Source organism: Falco rusticolus, chromosome 12, assembly GCF_015220075.1.
Source record: "Falco rusticolus isolate bFalRus1 chromosome 12, bFalRus1.pri, whole genome shotgun sequence".
NCBI classification, from domain to species: domain Eukaryota; kingdom Metazoa; phylum Chordata; class Aves; order Falconiformes; family Falconidae; genus Falco; species Falco rusticolus.
The window spans coordinates 33,705,783-33,725,204 of NC_051198.1; the positions used below are offsets into that span (position 1 = coordinate 33,705,783).

Here is a 19,422-nt window from a genome sequence, read left to right on the forward strand (position 1 = left end):
CACTTACCGTGCTGAGTCCCTGGGATTTGAGGTTGTCAGGGTGGTGCTGCTGTATGAGGCTTTCTGCGGGGCTGCTGCTGCCCAGCTTCCGAGTCAGCTCTGTGTGGTACTGTGCAAGAGAAGAGCTGAGTTGTGATGTCTGCATGGGAACATTTGCCTTAATTAAGTCCAGGATAAGAGTGGATTTAAGTGCTTTGGTTTATAAATAAACAGCACTGTGGCCAAGGTAGATTTAAGCAGAGCTGGCAACAGCCCTACTTGGGAAGGGATCTCTTTACCACATGGCCTGCTGTTGGACTTCCTGTTGCATGCTAATCCCTTAAGCCTGCTTTAGCTCTGTTAATTTTCCTTCTTTTCTTTTTTCCCCAATGGGCTGTCTTGGTGGCGTGTGAATGCCAGTGTTCCTCGGCCAAGCTTGTGCCTGCAGCTGGGCCAAGCATCTAGGCTGCCTTCTGAGCGCTGGGTACCATGTGGCAGGACCCCAGGGATGGTGGTGCCTGAATGTGTCCCATTCTCTCTGTCTTACAGGCTCTGCAGTCTGCGCCTGAAGAAACTCACAGTGCTGAAAGAGCTGGACAAAGAGCTAAGCTCAGTGCTTATCGCTGTGAAGATTCAGGTATGTTCCTCTCCTTGCTGCTGCCTGATGGCAGCAAGCCCATCCTTGTGCCCTCTGTGAAGTGCTGGTCTGCATGTCCCTTGCCTTGTGCCCACCCTTTGCTTCTGTCTTGGTTAGCACCCCTGGGGAGATTTTGGCTCTCAGGCAGGTGGGAATGATGCCCCAGGGACAGCAGCAAGCTGCCTGGTGCTTGTTTCTATAAGGGATGAATTTGGTTAGGCCTCTACACTGGCACAGAGTGCTTCTTGCTTCCCTGCCTGCTTCAGCCAAGATCCTCCTCTTGACCTGCTGTTCGGAGTTTGGCATCCCCTACACCACTGTTCCCAACCCTTTAGACAGGCTCAACACTGGTGGTTTCTGGCAGTGTCTTCCATCCAGATCCCCTCCCTGGGGAGTGAAGGGTGGGAACGGAAGGGTGCAAGGGATCAGCAGCTCTGTGCATGACTTCTGCTAACATTTGCACCCCGTGTGATCTCACTGCTGCCTTTGCTGTCCCCTCCCTTTCTCTGTGCATTCCCGCTGGGCCTGGTGCCTCTACTCTCAGCCAGGCCGAGGGGAAGGGAGAGAACCTTTGTCACCAAGGGTGGAGGGAATTTGCTGCCATCCTGGTATGTGTGACCCTTCCCCCTCCCTCTTTGCAGCGGGTGGTGAAGAGATGGGTCTCTGTGGGTGCAGGCACATACTTTGTGCCTGCCAAAGGACAGCATGGAAGCAAGATGCCTCTTGAGTATGCTGTCTCACCACAGCTACCCTTACACAGCTGGGATGCTGGTGTCCTTCCTTTGTTCTTGTCAGCTAGCAGAAAAGCTGCTGATCCCATTGAAAGCACTGTGGGGCGGGAGCTCAGCAGCTTTGCACTCCCACAAAGCTCTTTGTGCCACGCATATTAGGATCTAAATCCTGGATTAGTGCTGGAAGCTGCAGTATTAGTGGAGGTCTGGGAGCTGGGGTTTGCCTTCGTGGCAGACCTGATTCACCTGCACAGAAGGAACTGAAAGCAAAATGTGTGAAACTCAAGGCCTGGAGTGAGGACAGCAGGAGGATGCTGTGGTCCACACACTATTGATCAGTGTCCCACTTTGCTGGCCTTTCTATCCCTGTGTGTATGGTACCATTCAGGAGAGCTGAAAGCACTGGGATTTCACTCCCAGAACCTGTCCCCCTTTGGTGCAGGTTTTAGCAAGGGAACAGCCAGGGCAGGAGAGAGCTGCCTGGCCCCTGGAAATGCAGGAGTAATCAAGGTTGGGCCACGGGTGCCAGCAGCACAGGACTCGGGGGCTGGGAGCGAGCTGGGGGCTGTGGGTCCCATGTGTCTGGGAGGGCTAGGCTGGTCCCTTGCTCCTTTTATCTCCTGCACTGTTGGCCCAAGCTGTCTGTGCTTCTGTGGACTCGGGACCCTTGGGCTCCCAGGCAGCCCCCCTTATGGCAGAGTGTCCATGTGCTGAGCATGTACATCCTCAGTTGCCCTCTCTCTCATGCACTGCAAACGTGAGACTGGAGGAGGCTGCACAGTGGGACTGCAGCTCTTGCAAACAGATCACCCCCATCCCTGCCACAAGCCAACTTTGCAACCTGTTGGCAAAAGAAATTAACAGGCTTCAGCAGTGACTGAGGTCACAGGGATTTTTCACCGCAGGGCTCCTTTCCCTGCCAGGGAACGGAGACTGCATTCTGGGGCTTAATTTAGACGTGGTCACCTCCTCTCTGTGTGGCCACATGCCCATGGCTGCATGCTGATGTAGGCTCCCTGCGAAGCTGAAGGGAGCTGGAGGAGAATGCTTCTGCCCACATTACCCTGTGGCTTGACACTCGTTGTGGGAGTGGGTTGGATTTGTATGCTTCCCCAGGCTGGTTCCACCTGCCTGACCAGCCGCCTTGGCAGGGTCAGGCACTGCTGAGCCTTCCTGGAAGGCAGATGGAAGCCGTAGGCAGCTTCACCACAGCCTGCCTACAGAATGGCCTCAGATGGATCCATCCCTCCTGCTCCTCTCCTAGGTAACAGATGAGTCACGCTAGCAAGAAGCTGTTTGAAGGCTGCCTGGCAAGCGTTGCCATCTCCATCTCATGGATGGAAACAGCTGATGCATGTAATTTGTGGAGGACCTGCAAGTTCCCAAGGGGGCAGCTGGGGACTAGTGGAAAGGGGAGCTATATTTTCTCTCATTTCAGTAGTAGCTCTGTTGGGTTAAGGAAATTAGCTGTCAGGAAGTTGGTGCTCTGAAAGGCAGATTGCATGGAAACAAAGCTCTGACCCTGCCTGAGTGGGACTGGCATCAAGACAACAGCCCCAGCGCTGGAGACAGTCTGCTGAATGAATGTACGTGACCCAGAAGGTGGTGTAAGCCTGTCTAGAATATCTGATCTCCTTGTTGCAGTGATCATGCCCTTCTGGTCTTAAAAGACAAGTTTCCAAGTGTGGCGTGTGCTGTTATTTGTGCCTTCATCTAAAAAGACCACTGTCAAAGGACTAAGGGCGCTTTCTGTGTCTACAGAACACACCCATTTCCCAGAAGTGATTTGAATATTTAACGTTCAGTGGCTTCCAGTGAGGTGAAGTCTGCACTACTGTGGAAAAGGGGATTTACTCTCATATCACTTGCGTGGTTTTTAAACATTATCCCTCATTATATCTTTCAACAGACTGGAGATGTCATAGAGTGTTCCTTCTGTGTATTGTTCAGCATGGCATTAAGAGATTCAGATGTGCCTGACTCTGCTCCATAAAGGTGCAGATATCTGTCTTGGCATCGTAACCAACTGTGGTGTGAAGGGAAATGCGGTTGTTCCTCTCAGCAGAGAGACTTGCTATAATTCAGAAACACCCAGCCTTGAGCCATGAATAGAGGAAACAATCAAAGAAAGAAGAAAACAAACCCCAGAACTTTCAGCTCCTGTGACAGGTGCTGTGGGAGGGATGCAGAGCCTGCTGCAGCAGCTTGCAGGATGTGGCTGGTGACTCAGGTTCAGCCCTTGGTGCTGCTGTAGAGGGATGATGCTGGCAGCCCCTACATAGACCAGAATGTGTGTTACAAAACAGGCCAGGCTGAGCTCATTTGCCTCCGCCAGGCCTGCCTGCTGCCCTGGCCCTGCTCCCTGCAGGAGCTTGGATGTTTTGCTCCTTCTTGCTATGCATGGAAGATACATGAAGAGTTTTCTGTCTACACCTCAGTCATGCTTTGTTTCTAATCTTTTTGCAATCACTTGTAGGATTTTCCACTCCTGCCTGAGCAATCCCAGCTACCCCCTAAATAATGAAATTTGCTGATGATATTTAATGGGCTGTTCTCTCGCAAAATGCACCTTTAGGTTGAATTCTGGGTGGTGTTTTGCTGTCTGCCTTGGCCTGGTCTCCCATACTATGTTAGTTCTCTCTCCTGTTCCAGGTTTGGTATGCTCTTCTAGCCTCAACCCTGTGTTTTAAACAAGACCCATCAGTACAGATTTATACCTGAAACTGGGGATTGTACCTTACAAACCAGACCGGGGCATCATGCACCTGTGTATAGTAGTGAAAGGTCCTGTATGTTTTCAATCTATTAGGTAGTGAAGATCTGTGACCACAACCTCTCCCTATTGCTTTTCACTTCTTTAACTGTCTTTGTCACCTTTGATCTTCATGTAATGGTCTGATAATAAGTTTTCCTGTAGTACTGATGGTGATACTCAACTGTTTTGCTGAGAAATTGGTCTTGCCTGACATTACTCAAATTGCAGAACAGCTGAGCTATATCAGGTGCTCAAGGCCATGTCCAGTTGAGGTTTGAATTTCTCAAGGGATGGAGAATCCTGTCTTTGTGTGTCCTGCCCCAAGGTTTGACTGCATTCACAGAGAAAAAAAAAAAATATCCCAACATCTAATGGTAATTCCTCATGCTCCAGCTCATCCCTGTTGCCTCTCACTCTGTTCTTGTCCACCTCTGAGAGGAGTTCACTTCTGTCTTCTCTGCACCCTCCTGCTAAGTGTCTGTAGGCAGCAGTAATGTACCGCTTCACCTTCTCTTTTTCCTGCTGAACAAACCCAGCTCACTCAGCCTCTCCTTGTATGTTCTGTGGTCCAGCCCCTGATCATCCTGATGTCTTTGGCTGGACTTGCTCTGATCTGCAAATGTCTGTCTTGTACTGGGGAGCCCAAACTGGTTCTGGAATCTAGTTGTGGTGTCATCAGTGCTGAATAGAGGGGAGGAATCCCTTTTCCCTGTCTGCACATTTGCTGAGGCTGAGATCCGTGTCATTGCTGCAACAGGGCATGCTGCCATTGTAGGGGTACCTTGATGCTTGCCAGGATCTCCGCTGTCCCTTTCTGCAGAGCCTGTCCTGCTCCCTGGGGTGCTTCACAGGCAGCAAAGTTGTGGGATGTCCTAGGGGAAGACTTTGCTTTTGCCTTTATTGAACCTCATGAGGTTTGTGTCAACCTTACTAGAAATCCTAAGTTGTTTTTAATTCTCTGTTGCTGGTAGGCAGGTAGTAGCCCACAGGTGGAAAAATAACCAGTTTCTAATCTGTTTAATTGGAACAATGCTAGTTTCTGCTGGGTCATGATTTGTTCCTGAAACTGATCCATGTTTCCTACTGGATATGTGAGTACCATCCATGTCATGAAACTTGGTGTACCTTACAGGCTGAACTTGAGCTTTAGGGCAGTGGCTTTACCTTGCTGAGAGGACTGTACCTCAAGCATTTCTAGTACAATGTCTAGCCCTGTTTTTTACCCCAAGTGCTGGCTGAGCTTAGACATTATGGTCTCTCTATCTTCAGTGATGCCACAGACTGGGTATCTCCCAGGGCTTCAGCTCAGCCATGATGCAGCCTGCCAGGTCATTGCACCCGTCAAGGACTGTCCCGGACCTAAAAGTGCTGCTGATTAGGGGGTCTCTCAGCTCCGCTGCTGCTCCTTTCTGCTTGCATTGTGATAATGAACCAGTCTTTGTCCCAGTCCTTGCAATGCCACATGGATGTGCACCAGTGTTTCACTTTAGGGCCAGAGCCGATGACTGGAGCTGGGTGTGGTACTTCTGCAGTGGTGAATGACAGTAACACACAGAATGACAATGTTTATGAAACCTTGACTCACTGGACATGCCACCCAGGCTGATCTCACCTTTCTTTTGCTGTAACTCCGTCCCCAGAAATAGCATCTGCAAGAAGAATAATTGCATCAGTATGTGTGTTTTGACGGAAGAATGAATCTTTGGTGGATAGTCTGTCTGCAACAAACAGCAAATGGTAACATGTTAAAGTAAATGGTCACTGTCACAGTGACCACTTATCATCTCTTATTAAGAGTTCAGGAAGGAAGAGTCAGTGCATTCTTGGCCAGGAAAGCTCACAGATGGTGAAGGGGATAAGCTCCACCTCCTCTCTTCAGTTTTAGGAATACCATTCACAGGAAAGCCTCACTCCTGGCACAGTCACTGGGATCAATGTTGCAGACAGCTCAGATTGGGCCTCTTGAAAACCAGCGAGGGTTTCGCTAGAGGTTGTTATTGCTTGGATATCAGTGAGAACTGTAGCGCTGCATCACTGCAAAATATGGAGCCCTTTCTTGCTTCCTCTCTATAGGTTATTTGGGTTTTTTCCTTGCTGGCATGGGTAACACCAGCAACAGAGGTGCAAGAAAGGTCTTATATCAGCACCACCCAGGCTTGCCGGACCGTGCTGAAGTTCCCATCAGCAAGTTTCCTCGGTGCTTGCTGGGTGTTGAAACATGCCCTTGCCCATTGCCATGCTCTTTGACTGCAGAGGGGAGGTAGCCGTGGTCTCCTTTATGGTGCCACCTGCATTCTCCTGTCATGACTTCTGGGGCTGCTGTCCCATTTGCAGTGGAGATGAAGAGCTGGGTGCTCTGAGCTCACCTAACCTTAGTCAAATCTAGGATTTGTCTAAGTTGCTGAAGGGTCTCAGGCCACGGCCAGCTTAGGATCTTGCCAGACACAGCATCCATCAAGATCAAGCTGGGAAGGGTGTAGGGGATGCAGTGAGGTCCTGGGAAGGGGCAACATATATGAGGTGGGAGCTGGTTCCTTTGAACTGCTGTGCCTATTTGATTAGCTTTGACCCACCTGCTCCCTAGCCCATGGTTTAATTTAAGGAGTGCTTACAAAAGCAATGATAACTGATTTGCAAGAACAGATGTACTGGCCTGTAACTAGGCTGTTACCTCCCTAAATCAATGTCTCAGCTTGCTAGCCCATTCACAGGGAGGCAGGAGAGAGTGAGGAACCACCATGGGTTATTTTATACTTGGAGCTGGTCCCACAGCCCTGCCAGGGGTACAGCCAGTGGGCATGGGCCTTTTGTGGGATCTGAGTTGTGCCACCTTGCAACCAAGAGAGCTTGGTGCATGCAGACAGCATTTTTCATCCCCCAAGTCACTCAGGGTCTCTGTCAGCAGCAAAGCTGTAGAGATTAATTAAAGACAGAATAAAAGAGTTGGAGTGGGCATGCGGTTAGAGTGCCTCTCTAACTGTCCTCCTGGGGCAAAAAAAACATTTGTATATGTGGAGAGATACAGTGTTGCCCAAGGAACCAAGATTAGGAGTTTTCTGAGACACAAGCTGAGCAGGCAGGAGGACTGCTGTTTCCCTGGGGCATCCTGCCTTGGTCCCAGCAGAGCCGTCCTGGCCAGCTGTGCTTAGGCAGGGGTCTGTGTGCTGGGGGGCAGAGATGGGCTCCAGGAGCTGTCCCTTTCCTGGCTAGGGAGTGTGTTGGGACCCTTTTCTTCTTCTACTGGTTGCTGTATGCATGGCTCCCTCTGGCTCTAGCAGTGTCCCTCCACAGCATCTGGTGGGCTCCAGGTGCAAGAAGCTGGATTAAGCAGAGCAGGCTAGGGAAGAAGAGCAAGTGCTCCCTGGCAGGTGGGCAAGGAGAAGGGGCCTCTGGCAGCCCAGGAGAAACTGCAGGCTTTCTGCAAAGTGTTAATTGGTGTGTGTAAGGTGGCTCTGTGAGGTGGAACAGGATAAAGTCAAGGCACTGGCTCTTTCCCTGCGGACTGTGAACATTCTTGACTTGTGTGTGTGGTGCAGCAGAGTCTCTGGCCAAGATACTCCAGCTTAGCTGTGTGCATCTACCAATCTTGTTGTAGGGTTCAAAACGAGTCCTGAGATCAAATGAATACGTCCTCCCACCTGGTGGCCTGATGGAGACTGAGCTGGAGCTGACCTTCTCACTGCAGGTACCTTGTGTTGCCTGGTCCCCTGGGCTCCCTGGTGCTCCCCTCACCTGGCATTTCTCAGCAAGCATGGCTTTGGGGGCTCAATGTGAAGGGGACGAACTCTGAGGAGAGGCCTCCTGTGGTTGCCCATGCTCAGATTGTAACAGCACAGATTCCTGCTGCTGGCCAGCTGCTCCGTTGCTCCAGGGGTTGTTTTGCTGGGCATGGGGATTTGGAGGATGATGCAAAGTGCAGGTGGCCTTTGAAGGGCACCTCAAGCTCAGCAGGTCAGATCCTGCTGTACATCAGCACTGAGGGAGAGTTTTCTACCTGTGTGTCGTGCAGAGCCCTGCCCTCATGCTGTCGTCTTCCCTGTGCTTCCCTTCCCCAGTACCCACACTTTCTCAAGAGAGATGGCAACAAACTACAGATCATGCTGCAGCGGAGGAAGAGATACAAGAACCGCACAATCCTGGGCTACAAGACACTCGCAGTGGGCATCATTAACATGGCTGAGGTACAGGGTGCTGAGAACAGAGGGGAGCTTCACATGGCCTCCCTGTGGCAGTGCTGGGGAGGGAGCTGGGCTGGCTGGCAGGTGCTCGGTGCTGTGAATGCCCTGGGTTATTGGCTAGCTGTAAGACAGTGGGGGTGGGCTGCCAGCTGCCATTGTATCATGCTGGCAGGGGGCTTGTCTGTCTGCCTAGGTGATGCAGCACCCAACGGACGGTGGACAGCTTCTGGGCCTCCACAGCAACATGAAGGACGTGAACATTCGAGTGGCTGAAATCAGCATCTACTCTTTGTCCAGTCAGCCCATTGACCATGAGGACGGGAGTGTCCCCTCAGGTCCTAAAATCAAAGCTTCAGGTGTGTTAGCACTCATCACAGACCTGAAGGCAAGCGTTTTGGGCAGGACATGGGTAATGGAGTGTGTCCCCAAGCGTCTGCCAACAATACCAATCATTTCACTGGTGCCATGACAGGTGTCATGCTTAGCTGTGGTATCTGCACTGTCTGCTTTCAGATCGTTCCCCAGACATTGATAACTACTCTGAAGAAGAGGATGACAGCTTCTCCTCAGAGCAGGAAGCCAGCGATGATGCTGTGCAGGGTCAGGTAAGGGAGGCCTGGCAAGGTGACTTACGTCCTGGTCCCATTTCTGGGGCAGGAGTCAGGAGTTGAGGGTCTTAATCACCCTGAGCCCTCTTACCTCCCTTGTAAACATTTGTTATGGTTTCAGAGGGCAGAAGGCCACAATACCTGACAGCAGGAAGAACTATGGGCTGCTGTCAAGTCCGTGGTAGGGCAAGGGAGGGACTTTGGAGAGCCATAGGTCTCACCCATCTGTCCTTGCAACTGTCCTGTCTGCAGCATAAAACCCCTGCTGAGCCCCCTGCATCTTGCACCATGATTTTCCCCTGTCTCCCTGTGGTAAGAGGCCAAAGGCTGCCCTCTCTCTGAGAGAGAACAGATTTTAGGAAGAAGTGCAGTTTGGGTCTGAGAATGGTCAGAGGTGGCAGGCCCATCCCAGCCCTGTGATGAGCTGTGCCATTGCTGTTTGCTGTCCTCTTGTGGTGCCTGCACTCGAGGCCAGAAAAAAACTTTTGGTACTAGCATGCTGATCAAGCACAGGGACAACCCCCTGTTCAGGGTCCTCCACATTACCTGTCCCATCGTGCTGGGTTAAGACATCAGGGCCCCATGTATTTAGGCTGATCCCTGGAAGAACACCTTTTGTGAGCTCAGGTGCTGTGCCCTCTGAGCTAACCATGGAGAGGGGAGAGCAGGAGAACAACACATGGGTCCCGGGAAGGCTGGTGAGTGCGGAGAGAAGAGTTTTAGATTGTAGCAAGGGCTGTTGCAGGAAGTTTCTCTTTCTCCTCGGAATCTTGCTGCTACACGTCCCTGTGGTTCGTATAGCCTGGGGGCAAAGGCACTGGGGAAGAACGTCTATTGGGGGACAGTGCTAAGGAAGGAGAAGGTGCTGCATAGAGAGAGGTGGGAGAAGTGAGAAGCAAGACTGAAGGAGTAAGGTAGACCAAAGCTTTTCAAAATAGGGAGCAAGTGTAGAGCAGGGGAACTTCTAGGAAGTGCTGCTGCCTGTACTCGAGTTGCTCTGTTGTGCTGTGACCTTTTGCCTGCAGGATCTGTTTGATGAAGAGGATGACCTGAGGAAAACCAAGAAGGCTAGGAGGAAAATGATCCGAACTGCATCAATGACCAGAGTAATATCAGCACTTGCAATGTGATCAAAGGGATGGAAGGGATTCACTTCTCCTCCTCCCTGCAGGGAGTGAGGGGAGTTTGGAGGGAGTGCTGGTACTGGTGAAGAGCAGGGGAGCCTGAGAAAAAGGGGCAAACCTCTTGCCACTAACAAGTTAGCTTGCTGCTCAGAGCTGTACCCCAGCTCACAGTCTGTGCTGTGTTTAGCCTGGCTTTGTATCAGTGATGATCTGTGTGTGACACAGTTCTGACTAGCTGCTGTGACATGGTCTCTCCATCCCTGAGGAAGGATAAGGCTGGTACAAGGAAGGGTGAGCCATCAGCTACTCCTCTGCCTGTCAGCAGAAGTGGGAAGCTGCCCTGCCAACTCCCTGCTCTCCAAGCATCTCCTCATCCCCATCTGCTTCAGCCCTGCAGGTCCCTGGGCATTTGTTCCTGAGTTTGTTCCCCATCCTTTCTTGCTTGAAGGCGGCATTCCTCAACCAGACGGTCTGGGGAGAAAGGGGATTTAAATGGAGAGAAAGTGCTATTCCAGCCTGTAGCAGAGAGAGTTTAAGTCCTTGTGCCCTCCCTCATGCCTGGATACAGTGGCTTCTATCGGAGTCCAGATTTAGTCCAAATCCTACAGCAGATTTAAAGAGCAAGGGACATCATAGCTGACCTTGGGCCTGTGGACCCAGAAAGGAGCTGATGGCATATAAAAGAGAGCAACCGTGGACTGTATGTTAGTCATCTTGGAACGTGATTTCATAGTTTTACTGATCTTTTTTTCTTCCCTTGTTTTGTTTTAGCAACCAAACTTCAAGCAGAAATTTGTGGCTTTGCTGAAGAGGTTTAAAGTGACGGAGGAGGTAAGAAGCAGGAAGGCTGCCTCACCTGTCAGTGTCTCCTGCAGATGTGTAGGGGTCAGAGTGCTGGTTCCCACTCACTGGGAGCACAAGGCATGAGCTGCAGGTGCTCAGGGGTGTTAGCAAAGGTGGTGTGAGACATGGCACAGACCGGGCCTTGGCTTTTCCAAAGCTTTCTGCCTCAAGAAAGCAGCTCTGAGCCTCATGCTCAAATCAAACACACCTTCCTGTTGGGGAGAGAGGCCAGCCGCAGAAGGATGCTGTCATACACTGGTTCTGCCCCAGGAGCTGGCATTGCAGGGGCAATCCTGTTCATGACTGAGAGCAAGCTAACATCAGCCTGGGGGTGGCTGGTCTTGACTGGAAGCCTGCACTGAGTGTGCAGGACAGCCAGTAGAGGTCCTCCCAGGTGTCTTAACACTCAGGACGTGTTATGGGTGTCTGACATTCCTATGGTTGTCATGCTGACAGTGTCACTTGATTCTTCCACAGTCTGGATTTGGCTCCCTGGGGTGGGAACAGTACCATGGTGTGCCTTGTGGCTGGGAGGGAGCTTGTTTCGTGCCTGGCCTGGGACGCAGGTGACTCCATCTCTTCATTGCCCTCTGGGCTTGGTCCCACAGGTCCTGGACTCTGACCCTGTAGACCAGACCCAGGAGGTGGAGGAAGACCTGGGCTTGCTCTATGACAGCCTGGAAGAGTGCAACAACAGTGACAGTGGCCCGGAGATTGAGGACAATGAGAGCGTGCACAGCACACCCAAGCCCACCCTGAGGTAAGGGTTGCAGGGAGTCACAGGTCAGCAGCACAGTCTATAGGACCTAGAGAAACGCCCTGACACTTTTCTGTTCCTTGGGCTAATGAAGGCATTGTCCTGTCTCCATTCCCATTGTTGGCACCACTGAGCTCCTCACGTACATATCTTGTTTAATAAATTCAACACTCCCCATTAAAACTGCCTTCCTTCACATTTAGTCTCATTTAATTTCCTGCCAGACCAGCACCTGACACTTACTGATCTGCTGGAAGAGTACCTACTTGATCTAAGCCCCTGCTGTTCCCAGCTCTCATATCTTTCTGCTGACAGCCCTGGCCTTCTCAGAGCTCTCCACGCTGAAGCATGCCTGTCTTTTGAGCACTTTGTGACTGTTGGGGCCAGTCCTTGTGTCCCTGTGAGATCTGCATGCTGTGTTCCCACCCTTTGTGGAGACTTGTGACTAGCAACCATCAACGATGTTTCTCACCTCATTCCCCAGGCACTCAGTGGCTTGACTTGCTCTGCCAAGCACTGCTGACTTGGCATAGAGGTCTCCAGTGGACCATGCAGTGAAACCAGGCTTTTCTCCCACAGGATCTGTGTTTACCTGGCCTCTCTGCTCATGGCTGTTCTGTTTCTGTGCTGTCCTTTTGTGAGAAAATTGCCTTTTATTGTCTTTCTACTTGGCTGCTTCACAGTGTGCTGGGTCTCTTCTAGCCAAGCCAAGCTTACTTGTCATTATTGTTTCTACAGTTTGGTATTGAAATATAATTTAGATTGGTTAGAATCCCTGCTGAAGGTACTTAGCAGGGGTAGCAGACTTGGTCTGTCACAAGCAAACTGAAATTAAATCTGCTGGATTCAGGAACCCATGAGGCACCAGGGAAGAAACAGGAACGTGACAGAAGTCATGCTTTCCACAAACCCACAAATCGTTGTGAAGGAGACAGCAGGCATGTGTGCAAGGGGGTGATGCTGAGGTGGCCTGCTTGAACTCCAAGGGCTTTCACATGATCTCTCATGAAAGGAAACACAGGTGTTGCGGGAGAAAAAGGAAGGTCCTTTTGTGGTCAGATAACCGTTTTATGTATGTAAACTATGTAAAGAAACTGTAAGAAAAGTCTGTTGAAAGTATTTAAGTATAAGACCCTGCCCTCATTCTGCAAGTGCCTGCTTGCAAACATCTGGTCTGGAAGAGCATCCTAGAGTAAGTGCTGGTTTGTGCTTATGCCTGCCATCACAGTCTTCCTTGGGTGTTTGCTGCAGTCTCTGGTAGGACAGCCTATTGGGCCCTGGGCTGTTTTGCAGCCGGTTCACGAAGCGTTCCTAGCTTGGTTTGCTCTCCAGTGTCTTAGTTTCTGGCAATGCTGAGTGTGTATTCCCTTGAATTCACATTACTGGGTCTGTACTTTTTCTAAGGAGATGTGGGAGCCAACTGCTACGGTCTTCAGCGTAGACTTTAGTGTAGACTGCATGGTACCAAGGCCCTGCATAGCCTTCTCAGCTGGTGATGACCTTCCAGCGCAGCCTGTAAATTCAAGATGTGATCCTCGAGTTGGATTTCTTTATTGTCATAGACAGCCTTGCAAGACACTGTGAAGGCCTCTGTGGAGCAAGGGCTTTAAGGTAGTCCTTGAGGGTGAGCAGTGGCCAGTGCCCTGGCTTGGGCCAGTGGTGTTGGGGGCAGATAGCCATGCTTTTGGTCAGCCCAGGAGGCCACACAGCTGTGGGTTGCTTCTGCACTGGAGTGAAAGTGGAGCTAGAACTGAGGCTGTTAGGTAAGATCTCAACAGTCAGAGCCTTTGGTTGAAGATTGGGGTGAAAGAGCAAATGTTTCCATAGGTGACTGGGAAAGTGGATGGGGGAGAGGGGGCTAATTCATTGCAAACAGAAGGAAGCTGTGCAGAAGGTCTGGGATTTACCTAAATCTCAACCTGCTGAGACTCAGACTCAATCATGCCTATAGCCTTTAAGCTGCAGAACAGGGAAAGCTGGGAACTGCAGAAGAGCTCTGTGCTCAGTGTGACACATCCTCTAGGGGTGAAAGGCTCTGAATTGCAAGCAAGAGGGCAGAAACACATAGAGCTGTCATGGGAAAGGGGGAGACAGCCCCATTTAAATGGGGTGTTGAAAGCCAGATCAAGTGTATACAGTCCAGACACACCCAGTGTTGAAGAAAAAAGAAGGGATGAAGATACCTTTTTGAGGTACCAGTGGAGCCCAGGGGTATGTCCACCTTCTAGTGGGATTATGGGGACAATACAGAGGAGTGTGGGAGAGATGCTGAATGGGGTGTGAATTACTAGAACACTTACATATTTCTCTGATTTGACTCTGAAGTTATTAATGTAAGAGTCTGTATGTTAAGTTATTAACTTGAGAGTCTGTATGGATTGAAATTGCTGGCTGAGAAAAGGCCAGTGTAAAGTAATGACTGTGCAGGCTGGTGACAGTGCCTGGGATCCTGTGGCAGAGATTGGAGGGGTGGAGAGTGCAGAAACATGTTAATAACAGCAGACATCACTTATCCCTGTGTGAACTGGAGAAAATGACCCACCAGGGCACAATTCTGACTCTGAACCTGGAGCTTTGGTAAGTGAACATGTCATGAAGCAGCTGGTCATGGAGCCAGCGAGAGAAAAATTGAGCCCTGACTTCTCCCAGCCAGTATAAACACTGCTGCTGAAGAGCTGCTCTGTGATGGAGACCATGATTTCCTGAGTTGAAATGTCCTTGTAGGAGCAGTAAAAGCAAAGAACCTGGCAAACACTGTTGTGCCTGGCAGCAAAGCATGCTGTATCCAAAAGAGGAGACATGTTAAAAGTAAAAGGAGCAGCCAGGATATTTAGAGGTCTGTAGGTATTCTGCAGACAGCTATATCCAGACAAGGGTGATAGGACTCTGCCAGAGTTTCCATTGTTTTCTAACAGAAGAACTGCTCTGTATCCTACACCTCTGTGGCCATCCCTGGAAACCTGCAACCTGGAATCCCCACCTACAAACCAGACAAATCAGGAGATACTTTTCCTGGGAGTTAGTGAGCACATACATATGTACAGCTTAGAGGGAAGCTAGCTCAGATGTTCCACAGGAAAGTCACACATTGTAGGTGAGCTGCCATTGCTGCAAGGGTCCTGATAAAGCTGACAGGTGAGATCCAGGGATGGAGCCTGCTTGTTTCCTAAAGACTGGTCTTTGAGCAGCCCGCAGGATGCTGAGGGAGTCCTTGGCAAAAAGGTAATGGGTGGAAAAAGGGGAAAAAGGTGGAAGTTCACACTGGTGGTACAGACAGTCCTGTTGCCCCAGGGGAGTTCCTATGTTGACCATTGTGACTTGGGAACAGGACCTGGGAGTTGCACTGTGCAGTTCTACCAAAACATCAGCTCAGAGACCTAAAAAAAGGGCAAATTTAAATGCTGGGGAACAAAAGAGGACGTTGCTGTGCTGCCTGAGGTGTGGTTCTGTGTGCAATACAGTGGTCTCCAGAGCCTTGGGAAAGGGGAAAGCAGAAAGGGAAGGTGGAAACTGCTGTTGAAATTGTGCTGCGGCAGCAGTCAGAGGCAAGGAGCCTTCTGTGGAAGAGGGGGAGTAGAAAGGAAGGCAGAGGAGATCTGTGGAAGCCATGGTGGTGCAGAGGGGACACGGAGGTTCAGCAGTTGTGGTGTTGACTGAGACCACATACCAGTAAGATGGTGGTTCCTCACCCTGCCCTGCAGTGGTAGGGGATCACCTGAGAGAGAAATCTGGCTAGGAGACAGGGACCTGACTCAAACTCACTGGGATCACAGGTTTAGCCCTGTTGGACTGGGGTGGCCCCATCCTGTCCCTGTGTCCAGCATTGTTGCAGCAGACCATGGTGTGTGGGGCTGGCAGGTCTGCTGCTAGGCTGTGTCGCTTGGACGCTTGGGTGTCTGGCCCTGTGTCCCACTGGGAACCTCTCCACAGTGCTCTGTGCTTGGGATAGGCTGGTGGGGGTGTGCTGGGATTGTGGTGACTTTGTTCCTCTCTTATTCCTGCCTTTTTCTCTCCCGTCTGTCTGTCTGTCCGTCCGTTCGTCTGTTTCTCTGCAGGCGTTTCTTTGAGGGAGTCTCTCATTCTGGTTCCCAGACTGAGATCGGCAGTCTGCACAGCCAGAAAGGGCAGGATCAAGAGTCTGGCAGCCCTGTGAGTTACACCACCACAACCACCACCTCTTACCCCTTCCCCCCCCCAGCCAGCCCAGCATCCCCACAGTGCCTGCAGCTCCCTCTTGAGACCTCAGCTCCTGGCAGCACCTGCCTGGGGCTGCTCCTTCCCTTCTTTCCTCTTCTTTTTCCCAGCGCAGGCGGACAGGTAGCAATGGGGGGCATCCTCTGGGGTCGGTCCCAGGGGGACACTGGGCTCCCCTGTGGGAGCATGTGTTCTGTGAGGCCAGGCATGGGTCACTGTCAGCTGCCCAGCTCGGGGCACTGTGTCCTGCTCTGACCCCACTCCCTTGTCCCCCAGGGCGAGGCAGACAAGCGGAAGCCAGGAGTGCTGCGGCCACAGGAGGAGCCAGGATTAGAGGTCCCTGCAGCGGTGAGTCAAGGCTACAGGGGTGTGGAGGGGGGCTATATGTCCCTCAGGCCCCGCCTTGCTTTCTGGGGTACCGGGAGTGCCCACCAGCCTGGGAGCAGGGCTGGGGAGCAGCAAGAGTGGAAGGAGGGTTAGGATCTGCAGGAGATGCAGCCAAGCCCCCTTGAGGTCCTGCAGCCTTGGCTCTCCAGCAGGGCCACCAGACCTATCCTGTGTGGGGGCACCCATGGGTGCAGGGAGCAGGGCAGGCAGAGCAGTGTGTGCACAGTGAGTGTGTGTGGCCCTCAGGAGCTGGCCGCAGAGGAGCCGTGTTTGCAGCTGGCCCCAGCAGAGGCTGCCATGAGGGAGGGCAGTGTGGACAGGCTGGCCCAGCTGGGCCCCGGGACCAAAGCCGAACTCCCCAGTGCCGTGTCCCCCAGGTAAGGCTGGTCCGCGCCCTGTGCCAGGGCTGAGGGGGCTCACGCTGGCTCGTGGCGTGAGTGGGTGTTGGTGGGGATGGGATTTCCTCAAGTGTCGCCCCTCCTGCTTCTCGCTCACAGCAAGGCAGACAGCAAGCAGTTGTGGCGTCCCCGCAGCACCTCTGTGAAGGACCGGCAGAGCTCAAAGGGACAGGGTGGCCGTGCCAGCAGCCTGGACAGTGAGAGCTCTCCTGACTCATGGCACAGCACCCAGGTGAGACCCTGGAAGCCACCTCACCTGGAGGCTTCTTACTTGAGAGCCCTGCCAGGCCTTCATCTGTGGGCAGAGCAGCCAAGGCAGGCGGCTGGGGTTAACCTTTGTGGTGATGCTATGACAGGTGCCCCGAAAGTCTGTTTACGATCAGCTGAACCAGATCCTGGTCTCGGATGAGCAGCTCCCCGAGAGCATTGTGCTGGTGAATGTTGCTGAGTGGCAGGGGCAAGTAAGTAGCCGTGACAGGAGCCGGATACATGAGGGAAGCTGTAAGCAGGGTCCCAGGAGATTCTCTCAGGCATGGCAGGGTGTCCTAGGGAAACTGGCACCAGCTGTGCCCTCCTCTCCCGCAGCATGGCCCTTCCTTCAGGGAGACAGTGCACTTGCACAGTGCTGAGCTGTGTACACAAGAGCCTCATGTGTCTCCTCCATCATGTGCCACACACCAGCATTGCTGGATCCTCAGATCTCAGTACCCTGAGCGGTCCCAGCCAGGCTGGTTAATGGACTGTGGCTTGTGTCCTCACTACTTGGTCCAGGCTCCCACTGACCACACTGGTCAGAGCTTTGTTGGATGCCCTAGCAGAGGTGCCAGACTACCCCTGCTGCCACCAGGCCCTGGGAAGCAGCAGAGGTGCCGTTCCCCACTCAGAGATGGGAGAGCGTAGCCTACCGCTCCCAGGGAGAATTAACTGCGTTGTCGGACTGGGGTTTCTGGGCAGAGAGGCATGTGAGGCCTTCCTGCCTCATGCATGGACATCATCATGTCCATGTGAGGACGGGCCCAGCCCCTGCCTCCCCCATGCATGGAGGAGTTGACTGCTGAAGGTGAGCAGGGCCAAGTACGTGTGTGCAGACATGCAAACAGCAGTTATATAAAGCATTGCGAGACCCCTTTGGGATCCTGCAGCTACATCTGACATCCAGAAACAGTGCTGGAAAATCCAGGCAGGGTTTGTGGCAGAAGAAAGGGCTTGTCAGCAAGAGGTGGTGGAGTCAACCCAAGCCACACATCCTTGGTGTGTTTGCTCTAGCTCCTGTCCTGATGGGGGTAAAAAGGATCAATGCCCATTCTCAGACCCTGTCATGGCATCTTCTAAGCCCCCTTGTCTAGCATGACTGCCTGTTTTACCACTGTTCAGTTGCATGCAGATACCTCAAGAGGCACAGAAAAGATTTTAGAGTGTCACAGTGGGCAGGAGCAAGGGCATGAGCAGAGGGAGATTGAGCCATGAGCTGGGTCCTGCTGTGGGATGGCAGGATTTAAACCAGAGGGTCCCTTTATCTCAAGGAGCACAATCTGGTCCCTGAGACAGTTTTGCCCTTGCCATTGCAGGGTGGTGACTGCTGCGCTAAAAGGGAAGAGCAGGGGGCTCAGGCAGCCAGTCCCCTGCAGCAGAGCTGGGAGGAGTGGGGATGCTCAGGCGTGCAGCCAGGGGTGACCTGATGGTTTCAGCCTCCCCACACAGCATGGGTGGGAACGGGACCCCAGCTCTATCCCAGGGGGCACAGAGGCCAGGGCAAGCGTGGGTTGCTGCTGGCCAGCACAGCCGTGCCCCCCCGCAGGGTGCCTTAACCCAAGCTCTCTGCATTGGCAGTACGTGAGTGAGCAGCTCCAGGCGCACAAGCAGTTGGTCGTATCCACCTGCTCCGTGGCGGACATCCAGGCAGCCTTCAACACCACAGTCTCTCGCATCCAGCGATAGTGAGTACAGCTTGGGCTCAGCCTTGCAGCTCCTGGTGACTGCAGAGAAGGCTGGGAAGGGCCCTGGCTCCCCCAGGGCTCGTTAGGACCCTTTGGGGTTGTGGACGCCCCCATAAGAGCAGGTGTAGGCCCTGGGGAAAGCAGGGGATCCCCGTGCTGGCTGTGCCCGCAGCAGTGCTCTGCAAGCTGGAAATTGCCAGCCATGGGTTTCTGCTGCTGGGTTGGCTGGGCTGGCAGGCACGTCCCCTGCCCCCAGCCCTCCTGCACCCCTCTGACAGTCTCCTTTTCTCTCCCTTTTGGCAGCTGTAACTGTAACTCCCACATGCCTCCCCCAGTGAAGGTGGTGGTGGCAGGGGACCAGAGCTACCTGAGCGTTGTCCTCCGTTTCTTCGTGGAGCAGCTGGCCAGCAAGACACCTGACTGGCTCAACTACCTTCGCTTCCTGCTTGTGCCTCTGGGTGAGAGCCAGGGCAAGCCCGGCCCTGGGGTTGTCCTCTCCCACCAGCCTGGGTTCTTCTGCACCAACGTCACCCTTCCCACCTGCAGGCTCTCACCCTCTGGCCAAGTACCTGGCCTCGGTGGATAATAAATACAGCACCCTCTTCCTGGACACAGCATGGCGGGAGCTGTTCAGCAGGGCCGAGCCACCCATCGCAGGTGAGGAGCGGGCCAGGCTGGGGCCAGCAGTGCCCTGGGGGAAAACCCAGCTGCCACCAGGTCCTCATGGCTCTTTGTGCCCACAGACACTGTGGACATTGCAGGCCGCGTCGCCCAGTTCATCGCTGGAGCCAGCCTCTCTCACCAGCTCCCCATCTCCGAGGCCATGCTGACCTACAAGCAGAAGAGGTGAGCGTGGCCCTGGGTGCCTGTCCTGCCTCATGTGGCCCCAGTCTG

At 52.8% G+C, this 19,422-nt stretch overlaps 1 protein-coding gene across 3 annotated transcripts in view; it reads left to right on the forward strand.

The window, feature by feature from the left end:
• The window catches only part of LOC119156087 (phosphofurin acidic cluster sorting protein 1-like), a 69,585-nt gene that overhangs the window by 47,344 nt on the left and 2,819 nt on the right, over positions 1-19,422 (forward strand). For 2 of the 3 annotated variants that reach the window (XM_037405459.1, XM_037405458.1), the window contains exons 2-18: positions 529-616; positions 7,698-7,787; positions 8,158-8,283; positions 8,474-8,636; positions 8,794-8,885; positions 9,914-9,994; positions 10,784-10,843; positions 11,464-11,615; positions 15,668-15,761; positions 16,083-16,154; positions 16,440-16,570; positions 16,691-16,823; positions 16,948-17,052; positions 18,422-18,528; positions 18,832-18,986; positions 19,075-19,185; positions 19,272-19,374. In XM_037405459.1, the coding sequence (XP_037261356.1) occupies positions 529-616; positions 7,698-7,787; positions 8,158-8,283; positions 8,474-8,636; positions 8,794-8,885; positions 9,914-9,994; positions 10,784-10,843; positions 11,464-11,615; positions 15,668-15,761; positions 16,083-16,154; positions 16,440-16,570; positions 16,691-16,823; positions 16,948-17,052; positions 18,422-18,528; positions 18,832-18,986; positions 19,075-19,185; positions 19,272-19,374 (1,863 nt within the window). Of the gene's footprint in view, positions 1-528; positions 617-2,764; positions 2,934-3,256; positions 3,343-7,697; positions 7,788-8,157; positions 8,284-8,473; positions 8,637-8,793; positions 8,886-9,913; positions 9,995-10,783; positions 10,844-11,463; positions 11,616-15,667; positions 15,762-16,082; positions 16,155-16,439; positions 16,571-16,690; positions 16,824-16,947; positions 17,053-18,421; positions 18,529-18,831; positions 18,987-19,074; positions 19,186-19,271; positions 19,375-19,422 lie in introns of those variants that run through there. The other variant, XM_037405460.1, reaches the window with a different exon arrangement.